The 17,437-nt window shown below is 39.1% G+C and overlaps 1 protein-coding gene across 1 annotated transcript in view; it reads right to left on the bottom strand.

Annotated features, from left to right (window-relative positions):
* col28a1b (collagen, type XXVIII, alpha 1b) overlaps positions 1–17,418 on the bottom strand; it is a 35,427-nt gene extending 18,009 nt beyond the window's left edge. The window contains exons 1-20 of the mRNA XM_064349503.1: positions 17,283–17,418; positions 16,303–16,346; positions 14,271–14,417; positions 13,405–13,970; positions 11,158–11,178; positions 10,935–10,997; positions 9,996–10,049; positions 9,840–9,884; positions 9,512–9,538; positions 9,003–9,047; positions 8,874–8,918; positions 6,082–6,135; positions 5,299–5,367; positions 5,022–5,090; positions 4,504–4,572; positions 4,061–4,129; positions 3,639–3,707; positions 3,456–3,524; positions 2,527–2,595; positions 1,010–1,081 (exon numbers count right to left, since the gene is read on the bottom strand). Coding sequence (XP_064205573.1) covers positions 1,010–1,081; positions 2,527–2,595; positions 3,456–3,524; positions 3,639–3,707; positions 4,061–4,129; positions 4,504–4,572; positions 5,022–5,090; positions 5,299–5,367; positions 6,082–6,135; positions 8,874–8,918; positions 9,003–9,047; positions 9,512–9,538; positions 9,840–9,884; positions 9,996–10,049; positions 10,935–10,997; positions 11,158–11,178; positions 13,405–13,970; positions 14,271–14,417; positions 16,303–16,327 — 1,647 coding nt within the window. The 5' untranslated portion in view covers positions 16,328–16,346; positions 17,283–17,418. The remainder of the gene's footprint in view (positions 1–1,009; positions 1,082–2,526; positions 2,596–3,455; positions 3,525–3,638; positions 3,708–4,060; positions 4,130–4,503; positions 4,573–5,021; positions 5,091–5,298; positions 5,368–6,081; positions 6,136–8,873; positions 8,919–9,002; positions 9,048–9,511; positions 9,539–9,839; positions 9,885–9,995; positions 10,050–10,934; positions 10,998–11,157; positions 11,179–13,404; positions 13,971–14,270; positions 14,418–16,302; positions 16,347–17,282) is intronic.
* Positions 17,419–17,437: the final 19 nt, after the last annotated feature.

Here is a 17,437-nt window from a genome sequence, read left to right on the forward strand (position 1 = left end):
TCTGGATTTGTCCGTTATTAATTTATGTTCAATACAAAAGACATCACAATGGAACGTGTCATATGTAAAGTTTAGTTAATGCAGCTAACATGTTATATGCATCCCTAAGTCAGATAAAATAAACACATATGGCTCCTTTATGTAGTAAACATGATATAGATTGATGTTATTGAAACAAATGTTAAATTGGTGATGATCTCATTATTGTTGGCTGAGATGCAAGCAGAATGCCGTAAGATCTGGAGCAAATAACCATCCACTCAAAGTAGGCTCAAAGTAATGCTTAAATTATGCATTACAGATGCATTAAGGATGCATACAAATTGAGGATAATATTTATTTATGCATTAATGTGCATCAAAAAGAAACACATTAATGCATGAATTATTCTGCATTTACATCTACAGTGCTGTGTAAAAGTGTTTTTCCTGATTTCCTCTATAATTGGATATTTGTCACACTCAGTGGTTTCTGATCTTTATACAAAATGTAATATTAGACAAAGGGAAACTGAGTAAACACAGAACACATCTTAAAAAATTATTATATATATAAACATCAGAAACCATTCTGTGTGACAAATATGCAATAATAGAGGAAATCAGAAATACTTTTTTCACGGCATTGTAGTGTATGGTTATATGTTCCTGATCTAGACTGATGGTCAATAATGATTACACATTCCCGCAGCAGATATCTTCAAAGCCTATTTTACTTTTCAGTAATTTGCCACCACATTAATTTCTTTATACAACCAACATTTTTTCTTACATTTTTGATGAATAATTTAATTCATATGCACAATATTAGTAATAGAACTCACAATTCTACTAAAGATTTTGTAATTAACTTACTTAACATTCTATGAGAAAAGGATATTAGTTGACTCATTAAATAATGATCTTGCAGCACACCAGAAATGACTATTGAGTATGACAGTTTTACAGAATTAGTTTAGCATTATAAGAAACCTCAGGTAAGATGCCAAAGAGCGTGACAACATCCCCACCTTGGCTCCAATAGTGCCATCTTCCCCTGGAAAACCAGGAAGTCCAGGTAGTCCTGCTGAACCAGGGTCACCCTGGCATACCCCCCAGAGAAATACTGTAGTCAGTAAGCTCACTTATGGATCAACACATTTACAACATGCAACCATCACCAATCACCACCGCAGTAAGGCAGAAATGTGTTTTCATCAACATGAGGCTAAACACATCCAGTGCCCACTTTATTAGGTCCACTTATCTAGTAACAAGTAGAACTCTCTTTTCCCACCAGTGCAGCCTGAATACTTCACGGCATTGATTCAACAAGGTGCTGGGAATATTCCTTAGGGATTTCAGTCTATGCCTACTCGACAGCATCACGTAGTTCCTGCAGATTTTTAAACTGCACATTCATGCTGTGAACCTCCCATTCTGTCTGCTCTATTGGACGGATATCTAGGGACTGAGCAGGCTATTGAAATAAACTGAAGTCATTGTCACATTTGCGGAACCAACCTAGAATGATGTGCACTTTGTGACAGAGCACAATATCCTGCTGGATATATCCATTTAAAGATGGGTAGACTGTCGCCGTAAAGGGATGTGCAGTCAGCAACAATGCTTTGGTGTACTGTGACATTGAAATAACACTGAGTTGGTATTATGGGGCCTAATATGTGTGCGTGAAAACATTCCCTACACTATAAAACCATCACCTGTTGGCACAAGGCAGGATGAATCAATGGATTTATGCCGTTTATGCCAAATTGTGTCCCTACCATCTGCATGCTGCAGCAAAAATTGACATTTGTGAGACCAGGTGACATTTTTACAATTTTCAATCATACTGTTTCATGACCACATGCCCACTGTAGCCTAATCTTCTGAGCAGACAGGAGTGGAGCCCAGCGTGGTCTTCTGCTGCAGTAGCCCATTTTGTTCAAGGCTTGACGTACTGGATGTACAGAGATGCCCTACTGTTACTTGAGCATTTGTAGCCTTTCTGTTAGCTTGAACAAGTATGCCCATTCTCCTCAAAGCTCTCTCATTAACAAGGTGTTTTCGCCCAAATGACTGCTGCTCACTGGATGTTTTTTTACGCAACATTTTCTGCAAACTCTAGAAACTGTAGTATGTGAAAATTCCAGGAGGGCAGCAGTTTCTGAGATGCTGGAACCACTCCATCTGGCACCAGCAATCATACCATGGTCTAAGTCACTTGTCCATTTTAATATGTGGCTGACCAATTAAACCTTTTCACCATGTCTGCATGCCTAATATATTGAGCTGCAGGCACATGAGTCACTGTTTGGAGGAGCAGGCTATTTGCGTTAATGAGCAGGTGTACCTAATAACATGGCACTGAGTGTATGTCGAGGCTATGGTTTTTAGACATGTAAAATGCTGCATTCAGTGCTGTGTACAGCATATTCCCACATGGAAATGACAACTACTTCAGATTAAATGATTTAAAGAATACATCTATATTTTTACTATTTTTTCAGATCATTTTCTTTAGAATATGAAATGTCATGCTTACTTTTGGTCCAGGTTCTCCAACTCCTCTCTCCCCTTGGGGACCAGATTCTCCTGGAAAGCCCTGGTTTCCCTGTGTAGGAAACATAAGGAAGAAAGATAAGAATGTCATGGAAGAAGGGATTCAGTTGGTGGGTATGACTCTGTTTCATTGCTCAGCAGTGATCCCCCGTGAATGATGAGTCACGTGTTCCTGAGGACTGGGAATGTATCCGTACACTGATTGTGGATACTGCACCTTACACCATGACTGGCACCAGATTACAATTTGGAATAGAGACAGAATTTGTTACTCAAGCAAATTCCAATATATCTAAGAGAATTGTGCCTTTCTGTGTGGAGTTTGCATGTTCCCCCCATGTCCGCGTAGGTTTCCTCCCACAGTCCAAAGGTGTGTGTGCCCTACGATGGACTGGCGACCTGTCTGGGGTGTATTCCTGCCTCTCGCACAATGCATGCTGAGATAGGCTCCGGCACTCCCCGCGACCCTTACCAGGAATAAGCGGGTTACATCATTTAAGGATGGATGGAATGTGCTTGAGTAGCACATTGTGACTCTATTCAAAAAGTAAAGATCTGCTTTCCCCACGTAGGAAAAACACACTTTTATTTTGTTCAGTTGCAACTAGCCTTGATAAATCACCCAAAGCAGTGAACATGCATTAATCCACATACTCTACTCTCGGTTTTTATGACCTCACATCACATATACTCCTGGATATGGACACACAAATTCCCTGTAGTTATATGTATTTAAATGGAGTCTTTAGGACTTTCACGTGGTAGATCCATTTTCCTCTTTCTTTCCAAACCTAATCTGAGAGAAACATTCTCAACCGGCCACTTTCCAGATTAATTTCATTTTTTAAAGGATAAGTCCCCCTTCTAATTTATAACCATGCAATACTACTCATTACATGATCTCAGACTTACCTTTGTACCAATGAACCCCACCCCTGGCATTCCTCTGGGGCCAGAGGGACCCATTGGTCCTTGATCACCCTAAACAAAGAGGGGAAGAGAGATGCAATATGTATTCCACACTAGAATTATTTTTCAGAAGAATGATTTAAAATGATATTGACCATGAAATTAGAACATATGTTTCTTTCCTGCCTTTTCGCCTTGAATCCCTGCTCCTGGAAACCCTACAGGTCCTGGCAATCCTGGAGAGCCAGTATTTCCCTAGACAGAGCCAAAGGTCATAGTTCAAACATGCTCTTTTTTATCAGAATCATAAAAACATGTAAACTGCAGTCAGGATGATGATAGATATGACCATGATGGTTGTAATGTCTTGAACACAAAGCAATAAAAAGCATATATCCTGCAAGGTTAAACAATGTAGTATAAAAGTTTCCTGGCGATACTTTTTTTTTTAAATGTTTGAAATGAAAAAATGACGATTTTAATTCAGTTCACCTAATGATCTAAGATTCTATTCATTTTTATTTATAGTACCTTGAAATGTATTCAGTTTTACATTTACTGTGATTTTGGATTGTAAATAGCCGACTTGTTCCTGTTGTTCAGATTACCTTCTCACCCTTCGCTCCTGTACCTGAGGGACCCCGCATTCCTCTGAGACCGTCATATCCACGGTCACCCTGAAACACAGACGCTGTTAAAGAGCAGTCCCCACACGAACAAGTGGTTTATGTCATCCAAAACAAATACTAAATAACCCTTAATTGAAGAATGGTTTTTTGTAGCTATCATCTGCTTCAGCTTGCAGATAATACATGCAAATATCATGTGTATTCTGAATACTCATGCTATTCTGAAACATATGCCACAGAATTATCTCAACATAGGTATCCCAACAGTATAAGCCACCTGTCATAAAAAATATTATGCTTTATGGAATACCATTGTTCCATTCATCAGATAATATTCCAGACAGGAACGTAAGTTAGAAGATATTTATTATGATAATTATTTACTGAAAACATGTACTTATAATAATGGTGGACCACTCTACCTTGGGCCCTGGCAGACCTTCTCCTGGGGTCCCTTGGTTGCCCTGTATTCCTGGAGGCCCTGGAGGGCCCTAAAACACAAGTTCACACACACTCAAAAGCATGAATAAGCACACAAAACACAAGCATGAATGCACACACGCACACACAAACACACGCACGCGTGCACATGTACACGCATATGCACACATAAACGCACACACACACAGAATAATTTCAATATACTCTTAAATCTTGTTAAATAAAGCACAATTACCCTGAATACTATTTATCATTAGATAAATAGAATAAAGGTTTATTGTGGGAGACAGTTCAGCATCATACAACGTAGCATTAATATAGAGCAATTTGAACAGCAGAGTCGTGTCATGCTTAGGAATCTGAGCTTGCAAGTCCAGCCCAACTGTGGGATTGATTCCAACTTGGAGCGCTGTCGTTGTAGCCTTGAGCAAGGTACATAGCCTTCCAGGAATTGCTTCAGTACGTATTCTGCTGCTGAGTACCTGCACAGAAAACTTACTGGCAGGCCTGGCTCCCCAATTCCTGGGAAGCCAGTTGGACCTGATCTTCCCTGGTTGCCTTTGTCACCCTGGAACACATACACAAATAATTGAGGGGAGGAGACTAAAAAGACACACCAGATGCATCGGTTGGTAATACAGGGTTAAACCCTTTTAAACTCAGTTTACTCTGTTGTATTGTTCTCATGTGGCAAAAACCACTATGTCATGGGTCATTGACTTTTAAACATGCAGCGCTTTAATCCACGATCGGGATTTCCACAGAGTCCAGGTCACCTTTGGGCCAGGGAATCCGATGCCTGTGTCACCAGGTGGTCCAGACGCCCCTTTGGGCCCTCGGTCTCCCTATGTTAAGGGTACAAAATTAGGGGGCTTAGGACTTTAAACCTCAGGTTTAAATTTCTAGACCACAGACATTTGTGAAATGTAGAAATGTAGGTTACTACTAAACTATATGATAAACTGTTCCCCATTATTATATGTGCTGGTCAGAAAAATTGTAAATAATGTGATCAAGGACAAGAATATCTCATAAATGTTCTTTTCAGCTCACAAATGAGAAATCCCAGAAAGATTTAAACATAAAGAACGCAATGAATGACATTACAGTGAACTGAAGTCTAGTCTTGGAGAAATGACATTCTCCCGAAAGAGAGATATAGCTATATTGGTATCCTTAATGGGGTCCGGTGACCTTTTGAACTGGAACTACAAAGCTGACATTTGCACCATTTCAAAAACATATAATAGGCATTTGTTCTTGTAAAAACCCATTGCCAATATTCCTTCGATTGCAGGAATTTCATTTTTTGGCACATTTTGTTAGTTGGCTATGACCAACGACCAACGAGTGAGCGAGATATCAGCCAAGTAGGACATATGCTGTAAAGTCAGGACATGCCCACTTCGCTGGCAGATCTACTGGTATGTATTTTTCAGCACATGAATAATATCACTGGGCATTTATACAAGTAGTCAAAAAGACTGTTGTGAATATTTTTTCCGTGTTGTGCGTTAAGTTCCTCTTGTGTATTTCTGGCTCAAACACCACTTCCTTACTTTGGGTCCTGCTTGCCCCTCAGGACCTTGATCTCCAGCTGGTCCTGTTAGACCCTGCAGTAAAAGCAAAAAATAGTGGGACACAGCTATGAGACTTATCATTTACATAGGGAATGAAACTGTTTTGGAACATTATACAAAAAAGGGCCTTCTGGTTACAATATTGTACTTTTTGCTTCCAGTCTAGCAGTAGTAGGAATATCAGGCCCTTAAACCGCTTTATATGTGTTTTCTTAGTTGTCAAAACTGTTGAATGGCTGTGTATTTTCATAGCGCCGATAGCTTGTTCTACTATTGCTTAAAATTGAGGATGTAGGGCATCTATAGCCGCGTTTCCACCAAAATTACCCGGAACTTTCGGTCCCAGGAATTACTTTACCAGGAACTAAAAGGTTCCTTCAGCCAATGGTTGTCTGCGTTTCCACCGGGGTCTAAAGTACCGCGAAGATTAGGCAAATTCCCACTGACGTTGTCGTCGGTCCATCTGTCATATGATTTCTTCTGTAACCCCATACTACCACCGAAGTAGCCTACATTATTTTCTAATAACCGGGACAGCCCGGAGGGGTTTATTCCACTTATATACAACGGGTTACCAACAATGACTATATATGGTTACTTTTGTATTTATTGATTTTCATATATCCTCTCAAACACATTCATTAACAGCAGAAAACATGCACACGTTGTAAACAATTTGCTGTTTTATTACTTTCTCGTCAATTCCATATAGGCTAATCGCAAAATGACAAGAATAGAACGAAAACTCGGACTTGCGTGAAAATGTAAATTAGTAGTGGTACAGCCACCGTTTGCTTTCCTTCGAAGTTACTGCTAGCCGAGCAGCGAAGTGTGCCCTCCAGATGCGAACCATGCACCATAAATGAGTCCATAGTCTTCCTGGTCTTTTCGTGGAATTGAAAAATGGCAGTAAAATTGAGTAAAATTACGGCAGTCTGAAAAAGCTAAAGCGAAGATTACTAGAATTAACCTGTTATTTTACCCGGATAAAAAGTGCGGAAGGTGATTTCCAGTTTGCTTGTACTGTATCACCAATGTTAATTATGCAGAACTACCGCATACCTCACATAACTGTATCAAACGTTTTGAGTCAATTACAACGGGCTAACAAAGAAAATCCGGAAGAAAATATTCAGCAACGAATTAATCCGTTTGAATGTTTTGGTAGCCTACGTAATATGCTGTCCCAGCACGAATGCTTAGCATTTTATAAAACGAATACTAAAGCAAGAAAAGAACAGAAGAGCACACGTTATAATTCCAAGACGTTGACAGGTTATAACCAAAAGTAGGCTACTGCGCCGCATAACATACAAGTTTGATTTGAAGTTATTATGAAAATAAATTGGTTTGCCGCTGCATATTTTCAAACATGGCGGGTAATGGCGGAAAATAAATACAACACAAATGCTACGAGTACTCGACCAATCAGAAATGTTCAGCGCTGCAAGCTCCACCCAAAAGGTTCCTGTACTTTCGGAAAGTACTACCCCCCGAGCAGGAACGTTTTGGGGGGTAAAACAAAGCCCCCAGAACTAAATTTAGACCCTAGTTCCTGCGGTGGAAACGCACTGAGTTCCTCAAAAGGTTCCTAGTTCCGGGGTATAGTTCCTGCGGTGGAAACGCGGCTTATGTTGGTTCCTTTGAGTAGGTTTAGCTCTTTTCATCATATATATCATATATACCAATATAAAAAATAACATTAGAGATTCAGAGATTGTTTGGTCAGTTTGTCTAAAAGTCTTGTTTTTGGATGAGACCTAGAATCTAATAAATGACTAAATACCACCTTGGTGTTGTTTTCCAAATTTAATCTTGGCTAACTGTTAACATGATAATGAAATTCTTGTTTAAAAATCATTGGACCATCTTTCCACATATTCTTTTAATCTGAGAGTGATGACAGTAACACAAGACAAAGAGAGCATTAAGATTATGTTAATTTTCAATGCTTATAAAATTTGTCATTCATTTACATACATTTTTCATTCTTTTTATGGCCTATGAATAGCCAAACAGTCAACATATAAAACACCCAATGGATATTACCAAGACTACAGTTTGAGAACTCCAAGCAGGGCACTGCCCACATGACCAAAAGCTAGTCCTTCAAATGGAGGCTATTGTCTCCATGCCAATGCTGCAGGGTATGAAGAGACAGAGGCAACTGAGTAGCTCTGTCCCAGTGCTAATCCTATAGGACAAAGTCTGGTCCTGAAAAAGAATAATATAGTGCAAGCTTCGTTTCACAGCTTTAGATATTCACATTAGTATTGGGATTAAGCATAATCCTTAATTCACATTCCATAAGTGCACAAGTGCATAAGCCAGGAAGCAACTCAATTTCTATGCAGATCTTCCACTTGTTAGTTTCAGTATTTCATTTGTGGTGTTTCGAATATCTGATTTGCTCTGATCTAATATTTCATTATATTTTCTGTATGCATGCTCCTAGGAAATGGTATTCGCCATCTTTTGGTTCTAATGACCCATCATCATTAAATCTAAATTAATTCAAATAATTTGAATTAATAAAAATTTCTAACTCCCATTGCATTCATTTCAATTGCTTCGCTTAATTTTTCACCTTGGTGAGAGGCAAAAAGTCTTCTACTTGGTAAAAACATGCTACAAATAGTACTGAAATAACAGAAATGTCGCTATAGGATATCTATGGTACAAACACTGCCCTATATACAGGCAAATAACATAAAATATCAAAAGCATATTGTTAAAAACTACACACAGACATACACTGCACAACACCACACCTGCTCTCCTCTGTATCCACGTGGCCCCGGCGGCCCTTCTTGACCCTGTAGGAATGATTGACATGATTTACTAGTTCGTGAACATGGTTGGAATAATGCAAAGACACTGAGGGGGTTTAATGAACTTACTTTCTCTCCCTTTATCCCTGGGGCACCGCATTCACCTCTCTCACCCTGAAACAGGACAAGCCCTGTACAATTACATTCTTGTATTCTTTCCAGTTACAATGCATATTTAATCAGAGTAATTGAACAGTGAAAGCATACACAAAAATAATGACAGGGCTCGCCCAGTGGTAATGTACACCCGGAAACAGTGCTCTCATAGTGATAGCATACACAAACTACATCTCATATAGTGACAGTGTGCAATGACAGTGTTCAAACAGTGACAAGGTTTACACAACATAATTTGCACACTGACTGTGTACATGCACTCAATTACAACAGCATACACAGAATAACAACACTTACAGTGAAAGCATTGCCATAATGACACTGTTCACACAGTATTAACGTACATACCACTTACAGAGTGAGAGCATGCACAGCTGCACACAGTGATCATTCATGGAGGCAGTTCATATCATATCACAAAGAACATTACAATAAAGCGCATTATGAATTATGAATCTCACCCTTTCACCTTTAAAACCAGGTCTTCCCTGTAAAATGACAAGAATCATGTTTCAGCATTATGTGAGAAACTTCTGTAATGCTCACTGTAAATTGATGACATCACAAATAGTGATTATTTATTGTAAAGATTGACATAATTATTGGTTGGGATATTGTTCCACTGGCTGGAAGATTAACTGCTGCAGAATCTAAATTATATGCCTTCCTGTTCATGGTTGTGAAATGAATCAGTCTAAACTGATTCTGAGGGTAAACATGTATAGCTTGTACATGGATAAAACACCCAACACACACATACTGGAAAGTATAAAAGATGACATCGTGTACCTCAATGCCTTCAATTCCTGGACGGCCATTGATACCAGGTTCACCCTTTAGAAAACAACAATGGAAATATAACCCATTATAAATGTTCTCAGAGAATATATGTGTAACTATCTCATAGATATTGACAAGAACGTAAATTAGAAGAGGCATACTAACTCTGGATCCTTTCGGACCTGGGGGGCCATTGTATCCTGGATCCCCTTTTTTGCCCTACAGAAAAAGGAAATTGATAGTTTCAACAGAAGCAAAATTTTGGCCAATCAACTAAAAAATAAAAGCTTAGTGTCTTACATATTGGCATAATCTGCTAAACCTATGTATTTTAATGACTTCCTTTGTCATCATGTGTCATACTGTTGTGACAGGAGAACAGTACTAGCCACTTATTTCTGCATTCTGCAATAATTTAGGGCTGTGCTGTACTGACATATGTCTACATCCTTAAGTACAATTCAGAACATACAAGACCGCATCTGTCCTCACCTTTCACTCTTCACTTTAAATCCCCACATTTATGTGGGAAAATCAACACTGATCAGCATGTTTGTCTGTTCCTAATCCTGTTTCTGACCTTTGCCTTCACTGAAATGGCGTCCTCACATACGGCAAGACATTATTTTCTTTAAAAACGGGGTAATGAAAATAAAGGATTTAATGGTTTCCAAGCGGACAGCAGCATGCTACACTTGCAATGTGGGAAGCCATTTCAGTCATTTTCTAGTGCGAGCTTGTGTTTTACTATTATCTGGGTCCTACAGTACTGTCCATAGTGGCTAGAATGTAAAACGTTCTGGAATAAAAATAACGTTTTCCTTTCTCTGCAACCAGGAACATCTATGTGCTTTACGCATGAAGGTAATTCCATGGGGAGCCAACTTTTTTTTTCAAGTATCGTTCAGATTCCATAGATCAGATGTTATACAAGAAAGGTTTTCAGAGATTCAGCTAAATTAAAATGAAACCATACCATACCAGAATTGTCACTGGTCCATGAGCTTCAGTGTGTATGTGAATGTGGGCATTGTTGTCAACTGTCCTAATGCAACCGTTCCCTGTTTACATTTTGTGAAGGCGGAGGCACATTGATCGACTCACAGGATTACCAGGAGGGCCCCTCTCCCCTTTATCACATGCACATTGTGCTTGTGGCTGTGGACACTGAAAAATTATAGAAATAGTATGTATGAAAACAAAAGATTATTATTATTATTATTATTAGTATTATTATTATTATTATTGTGGATAAAGTCATATTTACTTATAAAATATCCACTACTCATACTCTTATGGGACATATTTATTATATTTGAATACTTACTCCATCCCCGGCAAAGACATTCTGAAAAAAAAAAATGTTGAATTAGTTTTAAAAGCATTGTCAACTAAACAACATGCTTCAAGGGTCCAGTGGATTTCTGGAAATTTGTTACATTCTAAATGAATCCAGGACATCCTGCTGCATTTGTAAAGGTTATCTGAGTCGAAAGGCATGCATAAGTGAGATTTTATGCAGATGCATACTTGGGGTGGCGCACAATCTGCATTATTGTCTCAGTCCAGACAGACCCCTCATAAGTCTCAAGATAGTTCAGTGTTTATTATGGAAAATTCTCATCTGTGGAGAACGTCTCTCCATTTTAACACAATCCAAGCATTGAGGCTTGGGACACTGTGTAAAGCCCCACTCCTACATGATAGTTAACAATGAACTGATAAACTGATAAACTGATGGACTTAAGTGCTCAGAAACTTTCACTAGAGAACTTCAGTTCACGTTGGTTCACTCAGCTTCACAGTCAGAGTCGGACACCATAACTCATCCTTGAGCAAAGTTACTTGCTTTGTGGGCAGAGACTGTCCTGAAGGTCATGGGTTTAAATTCTACATTCATTATTATAATAAGTCACCTGAGTCAGTTGTAATATCTCCAGTGGAAAAGCATGTAAAAATTGTAGAGCCCTGTCATTAAATATATATTAAAAACTTACAGAGATATTGGGATATACCTGTTAAAACTTTGAAGCAGGGTGAAACAATGCAGGATATTTGTTGCAAGACAGTAAATAAAAAACTGACCCAACCAAAATGTGTCCAATAGAGTTCATTTAGTTGGTTAATATAGCTCACAAGCAACCCCCTCTATTATTTGTAACAAACCATTTCTAAGATACACATAAAAGTTATTCCTTAACTTCCTTAGTTTGGCTACAGTTGGCAATGTAGAAAATGTGTTTTTTTAATGTTTAAAAATAGTTTCAGTAAGCAGCTAAAACAGGAAAGCTGTTATCTATTTTGAGTGGAAAGTGATGTTAATTTATATTTGACCCAAGCTACAAAAGATTCTTCTCCAAGACTTCCATCTGTAAATAATAATACATTAAATGTAATAAACAATCATACAGCAGGGCAGCAATAAAAGGCCACATCTAACAAGTACAAAATTGTTTGCATTTCCTTTTTCTCGTTACTGCATTCAAACTCTTATTTTGAAATGTTTTGTGATGTGATTGCTGTTTGATTACTTGACATCTCTGCCACCTCACAGGTGAGATATTTGAACCTCCCACATATGGCACAGAGGATTAGACACAAAGTTTCAGGTGTTCCTAGATTCTGTTTTATGGCTTTCACTTTTATTTTACTATGCTGTCATTCCTACCTTCTTCTGGAATGGGCTGGCTGAAGGACTGTTTTTACATAAACATTTTACAAGACTGGACAGCACTTAAACCAGTGGTTAAGAACTAACCTAGGCTGACCTCTTGATTACCCCGTAGAATCCTGGGGCTTGTTTCATGAAAGTGATTTGTGAGGATTGCAATATCTTGTCAAAACGCGAAAATCGCAAATAAAACAGCAATGACAAACCTCTCACAAAACCATTTTTTCTCTCGCAAACATGGCATGTGCTCTGATGTGCAAAGATGGAGGTAGGCTCCAGGAAAAAATCACGAGCCCCAACACAGGCGTCAAGTGCAACTTCTACACACTATTTTGTTCCCAAAAATCCTTGGTGCAATTTATATTCACTAATTCCAATCAGGACCCTGACTGAAAATGAACACACTCTTGTGTGTACAAAAGGGTACCACTCAGTAAACATACAAGCACAAGTACAGTATGATGCTAGTCGCAGAGTAAGTAGACGCTGTGGTTAAATAACCTGGGAGCACACCCGACAACTACAGAACATTTAGAGCGACTGTGATTTGTGTGACCACTTCATCACAGGCGACATTACTGATGTATGGCTTCTAGGTGACCGTGGGTAGGTTTAATTTGATTACAAATCGCAAAAGGCCTAACGTTGCTATAACGTATAGGTTATATTAGATGTACCAGAGAGATGTAATAGTTACAATAAAATCATTAAAATGACATTTTAAAAATAAAACGATGATTCTAATTTAAACTGACCGCGAGCTGAATTTGTCCACCCCTCAGATACCCCGTAAAACTTTGCCTTCTTCTATTGCATCTTGCAGATCTCTCACGCAGCTTTCGTGAAATGAGCCCCTGCACTGTAACTAAGTATTGTGTAAAAAAAATGCGTAAGTTGACCCACCAGCTCTCTGAGCAGTTTCTCCTCCAGCAAGCTGTCTGTCAGGCTGTGGACGTACTGCTGAGATGGGGAATTAGCGATAGCCCTCAGCTTGGCGCTGTTCTGGCTCTCCCGTGCCAGGTCCGACAGGCCGATGGCGAACACCTTGATGCCGTGGCTCTTGGCTTCGGTGGCAGCAGCGATGGCGCTGGGGCTCCGGGGGTGGTCGACGCCGTCGGTCATGAGCAGGGCCACCCTCGAGCCACCGGCCTTGGTCTCATGGGCGAACACCTGCGTGGCATTGGTAATGGCATAGGCGGTGTAGGTGCCGTGGCCGATGTAGGCCATGCTCCTGACCCGACTCTGGAACACGTCCAGGTCCTGCCAGTCCAGGAAGTTGTGGTCCACAGATACTGAGCTGCTGTACTGCAGAGCAGCCATTCTGATCTGCAGCTTCCAGCCAGCCTGCTGCGTCTGCATGACCCGGCTACTGAGGCTCAGCACAAACTCCTTCTCCTTGTTGAAAAGGATAGTCTTTGCACTTTCCGAGCTGTCCAAGATGAAGGCAATGTCCATCGTGCAAGTCATGCCTTTAAGGAATGAAAAATCATGAAAAGTTCATCGAGATTTTGGGATTAATGTCCACACCTGTGAGAGGTGCAGCATTATCAGATTAATTGAACTTGCAGGACAGTATATGTATACTGATAAGAAATGGGCATCTTCACATTCCCAATCAAACTGCTCTAAAATTTCTTAAATTACTTTTCGATGGAAAGACACTGAAGAGATTATTGGAACTGTTCGCAGACATGACCTTCATCGTTCTTACACACAGACGTTTACTTTCTAAGTCTGAACACATGTAGTATGACCGCAGGCGTTCTTACTGTGTCCCTCATCTCTGACAATGAGGCCATTTGCTCTCTGTCCCTTCTTTCTTCTGCCCTGAACTCTGGCCACATCTGAAAGGGCCAGCAGTAAAAGACACAGCAGCACACCTTTAGCCATGTTACCCCCCGGTTCCAATCTCCGCCCTTCAACAGAGGAAATATTGCATGGTTACTGTGGTACAGTACACTGCAGCAGACCGCATAGGGTGTATTAAGTGAACAAAACAGAACACTGTCGCTGTGAGCATGCTAAGTTGTTTTATGTGCTGTGAAGCAAAACTGATATCAGGATGCAGAGCTTGAGAGGTGAAGCATGCTGGTTTAGCATTATTCAGTACATTTTGTGATCATTATATATTATACATATTATATCATATTATATATATCATATCATTGCTTATGTTGAAGTTCATTTTCCTTGTTTTGATGCATTGTCTATAGTAAAGACCTAATATATCAAACATATAGAAATGAATAAATATTGTTTAATTGACAAGAAAATAAGCCTTATGCAACAATACATGTGCTGAAATTGATTTTCCAGGCTTTTGAAGTTCACATTATACTGTTTTAAATTTGAAAAAAATGCAGACTACACATCTTGTACGAACGTTCCAGCAATGCCTTCTTCAGTGTGCAGGCTCCAAACTCCAGGCTAGTAAAATTTTATTATGCCCAAAGGCGACCGATTGTGGGAGGTGAGAGCAATGACTAGTGATCTCGTCACAGGATGTATGGCTTCACCCTGACACTGTAGACAGAGAACTTCTGAAATGTGTGTTGAAAATGTGCACGTTCAAGAAAAATTTGAGACATCACAAATATATCAAACCTATCATGGTCAACTATGAAAAGAAATGCAAATTACAGGACAGCGATGTAGTAATAGACTGCAGAAAAAATATCGACCAAGTCGTGACATCACCCATTGACTCTCCATAGGCTTGGTGAAAGGCCTTTTGAAGCTAGGGAAGTGCAGTTTATGGGCACCGCCATGTTGTACAAATTGGAGCCAGAGACTGCACAGTTGGGAAAAGCAGGACCCTTACGGGTATTAAGTCCGGTCGTCCACTAAGATACAGTGACTCAGCAGTGATGCAAACTGCCTCTGATTCATATTAGATATTACAGCCTTCTCAAAATAACACAATAACTTACAGACAATGAAGAAAAAACACCTACTATGAATACATTTTCTTCTGAGAAATAAATTTTCTTGTGAGAAAAAATGATTGACTTTGTATTTTTACCATACTGTTACCATTGACTTACATTGAAACGGATGGCTGAAACACTCATAATGGAGCCGATCACACTGGCGCTATTGCAGGTGGCTGAAAAACCTATACTGGAGCCAACCGCATTGGTGCTCGTGAGAAATGTCTCTCAACAAGACCAGGTAGTGAGCTTCAAACACAAAGTCTGGTTTTGACTGCTTGGATGTGGTAAACCATCAACTGACCAGTTAGTGACATTGTTGTGATAGCTGGTGTATTGAACATGGCAGGTTGTGCAGTTTTAAGATGCAGTCCTGAGGTAGGAACTTTATTCCACGCGTTATCAAAAGAGCCCATTCTAAAACAAAAATTGGTGTAATTTGTCTGTAAAAATCACGTGTATGTACCTGACAGTATAAAGGGAATCCGTGTTTGTTGTGCACATTTTGCAGATGACAGAAGTCAATGGATTCCACAAAGAAATTGATTTTGTATCCAGATGCCAGTGTCTACTTTATATCCTGGGACCACAGCAACAAGCGTTGCTAACTTGCAAATTCATTTATTCCGGCATTCTTAAATGGGTAAAGGTGTAGAGATGCTCCAAAGCCATTTTCAGTGGTTTGCTGAAGGTTTTTTGGTGGAAAAGCCATATTGAACAAATCATTATTCGATACAGAACATTTTTTAAGGTTTTAAAATACATTCTTTCACTTATAGCTTCCAGTTCCAATTTTGTAGTTGGAGGGGCCTTATTTTTTTGAATAACAGATTTTTCACATCATTAAAGGAGCCATAAAAATATTTTTTACCTGTAACAATTGTCTGAGAGGACATTTGGTGTTAAGCCATGTGTCTGTAAGGGAAAAGGCAACATTAATTATTTTTCCATAGGAAAACATAACATCGAGGCCATTAAATTGGTTAAAAACCAGTAAACTCCACATTTCACCAAATCAAACACTGATGGATAGTATGACTATAAATTTAGGTTCTCTACTTCCTTAGGCTATGCTTCTTCATATGTTTTAAAGTAGTAGCAATTCATGTAACATGAAGTAGCCTACTGTAAGAATCCAATTCTGCTTATTAAAGTTTGGAGAAGTAGTTACGTGTCATGTGCTTAATCCCCCAAAAGTGAATTTTCAAACCCCCTTCCACTGCAAGCCCCCATGGGCAAGCCTACTTTTCCTGAATATGCAGGTAAGATTCGAAGGGAACTCAATTCAGTGCCATACTGACATCATTAAATTCCAATGACCAAACAAACAAACAAAACATTTATTGACATTTTGCTCATAGTTTTAAGAAAAGGTAGTTTTATTCTGTACTGCCAGTGTTAAACTAAAAACAATTGTAGCTACAGTAACAGCAGTAACGACGAAATTACCGAATCAACTGCATTATAAATAGTATTAACAATGTAAAAGCTACTTCATTTTAATAATTATTTATGGATGCAGTTAATAATTTTGATCTATATGGCTTGTTCCCACAACCGGATGTGCGAAGAATATAATGCATACTTCCCAAGTTGGCACTATTCAGGTTTAAACATTTAAACATTTAAAATATTTCAAAGCACATGCTTGACTTTCAATCATCTATTTTATCATTTTTACACGATTCTGAAATTCAGTCTTACTGTCTGCATGCACGCATTAACAAAACATGGCTGATATTGAAAATAAAAAAAAATAATTAAAAAAAAAAACAGAACGTGGCAACGGTAGATACCCATGGTGTCAGATAGACCACCTGGAGGATAAAATATTGGCGAATTAAACCTTACCTGTTTTCTGATTTGCCAGATGATGGCTTTAAAAAAGGTCTCCTGATCCGAGAATTACATTATTTGCTGGACCAACTTTCTTTTTGCGTTGTACCTAGTGGGATAGTGCGCTTCACAATTCGAACTCTCACGGAGGAGTGGACATTTATGAATAT

This window comes from Anguilla rostrata, chromosome 1 (assembly GCF_018555375.3).
Source record: "Anguilla rostrata isolate EN2019 chromosome 1, ASM1855537v3, whole genome shotgun sequence".
Classification (NCBI taxonomy): domain Eukaryota; kingdom Metazoa; phylum Chordata; class Actinopteri; order Anguilliformes; family Anguillidae; genus Anguilla; species Anguilla rostrata.